Source organism: Anser cygnoides, chromosome 14 (genome assembly GCF_040182565.1).
Source record: "Anser cygnoides isolate HZ-2024a breed goose chromosome 14, Taihu_goose_T2T_genome, whole genome shotgun sequence".
Classification (NCBI taxonomy): domain Eukaryota; kingdom Metazoa; phylum Chordata; class Aves; order Anseriformes; family Anatidae; genus Anser; species Anser cygnoides.
In genome coordinates this window covers 15,759,949-15,765,948 of record NC_089886.1, presented here as the reverse complement: position 1 = coordinate 15,765,948, position 6,000 = coordinate 15,759,949, and the positions used below count along the sequence as shown (strand labels likewise).

General features: G+C 42.2%; 1 protein-coding gene across 3 annotated transcripts in view; it reads right to left on the bottom strand.

The window, feature by feature from the left end:
* Positions 1–349: 349 nt before the first annotated feature.
* The window catches only part of SLIT3 (slit guidance ligand 3), a 512,041-nt gene continuing 506,390 nt past the window's right edge, over positions 350–6,000 (bottom strand). The window contains exons 36-37 of one of the 3 annotated variants that reach the window (XM_013178496.3): positions 4,538–4,746; positions 350–3,767 (exon numbers count right to left, since the gene is read on the bottom strand). In XM_013178496.3, the coding sequence (XP_013033950.3) occupies positions 3,529–3,767; positions 4,538–4,746 (448 nt within the window). In that variant the 3' untranslated portion in view covers positions 350–3,528. Of the gene's footprint in view, positions 3,768–4,511; positions 4,747–6,000 lie in introns of all 3 variants that reach the window. The other 2 variants (XM_013178499.3, XM_048064726.2) reach the window with 2 other exon arrangements.

Sequence of the window (6,000 nt, the reverse complement as noted above, 5' to 3'; positions counted from 1 at the left end):
GAGTGCACTTTTGCTGCAGGCCTTTTTTTTTTTTAAAGAGTTTTAAAAAAACAGCAAAGAAAAGCATTTCATTGAAGAAAATGCCTAGGGTCAAAAACTATGTGGCTTTATTCATCTGTGCATGTAAGACTGCTAAAGAAATAAGTTTGGATGCCATCAAAGTACATTACCCCTGTTAAGAGTGTGTTAACTGCAGCCATTCTCAGACAGGAGCTGCCCCAGATGAACTTGTGTTGTCCCCCAGCACTTTCCCTGCGCTACTGCACTGGTGCTAAACTCAGATACTGTAAATGGTTACTCAACACCTTAAATACACGTAGAGAGAAATAATCTGCATCACAACGTAAGGTATGTTACAATCTTCCATAACCCAACAATTTATTTAAACTTATATCACAATGAGAATCTATTAATAAAATACATCAGTTCACACCAGTCTGCATTGCCATCTTTTAAGGGTTAGCATCTTTCTTCACTTTATATTAAAACTTTATAGAGGTAAAAACTACTGCATTGTACCCACAGTAGTTGAAATCTATTGTAACATTAGGCAGGTTACAGAGAAGCTTTCAGAGCTAATTACACTTTAGTTAACCTCACATTTTTTGGCACATCTGAATGCTTTTTATTTTCTTCTTAATGTAAAATAATTCTATAGCAAGTCATAGAATCGTTGACATAAAGCATCACTATCCAATGGCAAGTGCTGCCTAAAAGCATACAAAAATTGCATCATTTGGTTACAAAATAGATATTCTTATTTCTTTGTCCCAGCACTTAGCATTGAAATGCCAGGACAGAAAGGGGCCAGGAACAGGGCCAGCCTTGCCGAGTTGTTGCTGGTCACTTTGCTGCAAGGCCTTGGTTAAATAAATCCCAGAGTGATCTGTTAACAAGATGTTGATGGCTTTTGCCTTGCCAGTCAAGGTTATTCCTTTTAAAGCACCCTCAAGCAGGTGTGAAGCCACAAGTAAATGTTACTTCCTTCTTGTGCATGTTGCTGCTCAAGGGACAAAGCGAACGCGATTTTGGTTAGTGTTCAAGAGGAGCAGCATTTCTGCAAGCCTTGGCAGTTCAGCGCCCATGAGTTGGGCAGTAGAGCACCGGGCTTGTAAGCCGGTGCTTACTCTGGATTTCTTCTGCCTGGCGTAACAGCAGCTGCTTCTTTAGGAATTAAAATGCATTAAGCAGGAATGAAACATTAATGGTAGTGGTGTGCCAGGCACATCTTTGTGCAGGTGCCTACAGTTACTTGCATGAATTTTTAAATCTGTGGGTTTGGGTGATTTTTGTTGTACACCACAAACTCCAGCTGCTCTGAGATTCTGATGCTATATTCAAAATAAAAAGAAGTCCATAGCATTTGCAACCAGGGTTAGTTTTCCCCTGGCTTTTGAACTCTCCTGTTTCAATCAGATTTCAGCACTAACTAGAGATTGGTTTTTCTTTCACCGACTGCGGGCTCCACGTACTGATACTTATTTTGAGAGAAGGCTCTGCTATTGATTATGTCCCTTCTACTCAAGTTGCTCTGGTAGTAGCAAAGAAATATGAATGAACTGCTGCAGTTAAGGAGAGATTCAAGTAATAGAAGAACAACAAGCATGTTGGAGCTTTTTGGTTGTGCAACGGCTACATGACCACTTTTCTTTAGCGGGAAAAAAGTACAAATGAGGATCATTTGTACTTTTCATGGCAGGATTCCAGTCTGTGGATCTTTCTGAAGCCTTATTCAAACAAAATGTATGCATTTACTTGATTCAGCTTTCCTACTTGTCCTGTGCTGGAGCCCATGATCTCTTTGGTGAGACCAGTGAACATTCCTGAAGGGGGCTTTTGGCTGCTAGAAATAATATCTGATTTCATTAATCTCTCTTGGAGAAATTGAAGAAAGGACTGTAATACTTGTTATACATGGGAATGAAGGAAATTACACTGATAATGGAACAGTTATTGATAGGGATGTTTAAAATTTATAGTAAGAGAAACTTCAAGGTATTTGTGGTACTCTTTGCACATATTACTGATCCTGAAACATAGCCCTGCCAAAAACCTTCAAAACATCAAACTCACTCCCAAAGAGTCAATTTTTGTCTCACATTCACAGTGAGAATTTATCCCTGCAATGACTTCTGCTTCCTATTCAGCATTTGTTCTGAACACACCTAAAGGTAATGGGAGCCCTTTGGGAGAAACAAGTGCAGGATATAAAATAGTGCAGATGGAAAAGCTTTGGCTGAATTGGTCAGTCTGCACCAAATGTGAGAATGGAAAGGGATGTAGCTGTAAATGTCTCTCCCTGTGCAGAGAAGAGAGTGCTGCTAAGATCAACAAATATTGGCTGAATACCTTCTCATGGCTATAGTGCAACTTCTGCTCATTAAAAAAGCTGTGGAAAGGCAGCCAACTGCTTGGCACCTGTGCTGATGAACAGGCAGCGACAGCCCAGCTTACATCCATGGCTGAAGTGACAGCGAGGGCAAAAGCCATTACGTTGCAGGGGCATTCTGGCACCTGCAATATTTTCATGCTCTTTATGACCTTTGCAAGTTAAAGTGTCAAGGCGTGACAAATTATGTAGCAGTGCATTCCTTATATTTCATATACAAAAAAAAAAGGGCTCAAGGCCAGGAGCAAGAAGGCACAAACCTGGGAAATAACATAGCTTAGGAGTTAACACAAAACTACTATGTCATTTATTAGGCATTACTTAGCACTTATTTCACATTTTGCCCCCAAATTTCCCAAAGCAACATATATTTCCCCACTTTCTTTCTCTTTGTCCCCATCTTTTGGATAAAGCTGCCTGTGCTATATAGATACAATTGTTGAAGAATATATTGTGAACACAGATAAATACAACATACACAGCAAAAATGTATTACAGTATTACAATAGTCAAATAATGTAGTTAGCCTTAAGCTACGGCAGTGCCTACGTGCTATAGGGAACCAGTTCAAGAATATCGAGCGGAGCCACTGTACAGGAACAAAACAGCATCGGCAGTGTTAGGCAGAGCAAGGGACCAAGGGGGAGGCTTTTTCAGGGTGCCTGGGTAGGCGAAATGGCTGTCACTTAAGGGGATACACTTTCTTACGGGACCCAACCCAGAACCTTGGAGATTTCTTCAGCCCGTATCAATGCCGTGGCAGGTCCTTGGAACACCTTTACATTTGTCCATTGTGCATACATATAAAGTCCCCCCCCCACATTTCTCCTGTTAGGCTATGTTTTCTTTATATATAGTTTTTTAAAATTTTAACTTTTTATTTTTTTTTCTTACAACCGTTAAAAAAGTTTCATGGTAAAAATAACTCACTATATGATACATATACCCAAAGTGGTGTGATACTTTATATAATAAAAGATGAAAATAGTCACTTTCCATAATAAAAATAAGTTCTATTTTTTGTTTATTTTACAATATACTTAATAATTCTTTTTCTTCTTCTTCACTCTGAAAGTAAATAGGTCCCATTTTGATAGCGCTTCTGAGCTGATTAAAGTGGCAAGAGACTGAAGAAGGGCTTATGAGCATTTTGAGCAGCCGCATTCCACGTGTCTCTCCAGTTCTTCTGTGAAGGTGGAGCCATCCACGCACTGGAAGAAGTATTTCCGCCGTTTGCTTCGGAGGGGAACGCAGCACTGCCCATTGCTGCAGCCGCCACGGCATTCCATGCGGGGTACTTTGGAGGCAGTGACACACGACGTGTAGCCCTGCTGCTTACGGACTACTTCTCGAATTATCTCTCCTTGGCAGAGATTCTCTGATAAGACAACAGAGATGTCAAGGAAAAATGTGTAACTATTTTGCCAGATATTCCCCACACATCAGCAAGCAGCCCTGCGCACGTAATGATACTCAAGGCAAACAGATGCTAGGAGCAGGACTAATCTTTTACTGCTTTGTACCTGCCATCAAAACAGAGCTTGTGTTACACAAATGTGCAATATCCGGCACAAGGCAGAGGCCACGCGGGCCTCCTGGCTTTGATCAGCAGTTCTGGAAATGCCTTAATGAATGCTGAGTGTTGAATCCTGCAACATTCCTGCAAAATATGAATTAGTTTTACATCTGCTTCTCAGGATCAAAGGTCAGCCTGCTCTGCATGACATCAGCAATCTGGGATACCTGAAAATGTGTGTGCTGTTGTGCAGGTACTTTGTCACAGCCAGATACATTTGGGTGAGACTGTACATTATAATTCAGAAAGTCTGTGGTTCGTTCACAGAAAAGGCACAGCCTAAATAGCAATAATACAAGCCAGCTCCTTCCTTCTGTACAGGAAGGTACGAGGGCAGAAGGGATGAAGTTAGAACTCACTGAGTTCCAGTGAACCTTTTCAGGTCAGGGCAGAAGAGGTGAGCCCCAGCCCTAGAAGGAAAGTGCAGCGTGATCTGTGGGATGCCCCATGAAACCTGCCCAGCTGCATCAGAGGGAGGAAGCTGGGAATCTTTAGAGGGGAGAGAGGTGAAAACAAAGATGTAAACCAGAAATACAGCAGACCAACCTCCTGGTCCCTGTGGCCAAGCATACCTCTGTCACAATGTTCTCCACTATAGTTAGGGTCGCATTCGCAGTAGGGTTCCCCGTGCTCAGAAATTTTACATTGCCCATGGTTGCATTTCAAAATCCTGCAGGGGTTTGAGGAATTGTTCTTCTTGTCACAGTACATGCCTGTGTAGCCCTCCATGCACTTACAGGTGTAAGCAACATTGGCCACCATGCACTTACCATGCAGACACCTGGAGAAAGAGAAGTATTTAGAGCTGGCCTGTGCTAGATGTGGAAGTTCCTTCTCCCAGGGATATTTAATTTTGGATTTTGGCATTTCTGCCCATTTAATACCAGGACAGGGATCCAAGAAACAGCAGTTGTGTCAAACACAGTGAAGGAATTGTGAGTTTTCAGTGAATACTGGATAATATTCAGAGAATGGAATTTGCGATTCTAAGTGATCTCTTGGAAAACATCAGGCTCCTCTGTGAGCATGGGCCAATACTTGGCATCCACACAAGACAGCTCAGGTTTACAGGATCACCACGTGGAACAACGTGCCAACAATCAAGCTGCATGCCCAGGCTTCCTTAGCAGGATTACTCTACAAATATTATCAGGTGATGAAAAACAGTGCGATAAATAAAGGCCCTCATGGAAAAGCTAAGCACAGACTTAATCAGGCAGTTCCAGCTGAAGGGCTCCCTGGCTCATGGGATTTGCAATGAGCCGTGGTATATCTAAGCAGTACCACAGGGAGGGGTGCTGATCCTCAGCAGGCTCTCTGACACCATCCCCACTTCTGGGAGAAGGACAGACTTGGAATGGGCTGAGGACAGGAAGAAGGGAACACCACCCATTTAAGGGAAAACTGCTCAGGGCTTATAAGCCATCAGGTCCTACTGGACATTAACCAATGCTTGTCTTTTATTTATTTTGTTCTTGGTCCTTTAAAATTCTCTCCTGTTTATGTTGAACCCTTGTAAAAAGATTTTTAATCTTTGCAACTAGAAAGCACAAATAGTAAAAGCTACATCAGGTCAACAGTAAAAGCAAAAGCAGGTCAAGACATGCAAAATACTGGAAGAAAGGGGGTCACGGTCTGTGAAGCAGTGTTTTCTGCCCCACTAACTAAAGATGTGCTTGGAAACTAACTCGTGTTACCATCAACTACCTGTTCCTTACGGCTGCATTACCTCACTGAGATGAATCTGTGAATGTTGGAGCAGACATCTGTCAGCGGGGTAACGTACTGCCCTGGACACAAAGGGCTTGTCTCTAAGGAGACAACTCCAAAGGTGACTTAATGAAAGGTAGGACAGTAAGACTGTATTACAAATATGCACAGCTACTTTCTTTAGCAAGGGGGCTACATTCATTATTGCATAACCCTCCTTGGATCACAGGAGAAGCGATTTCTTATCGTGTAAACATCTGGAACTCCCTCATTTTTCTCTGTCCAACCAGAACTGCTTCACGTTGAGGTTGGCAGTTCAAGGAAT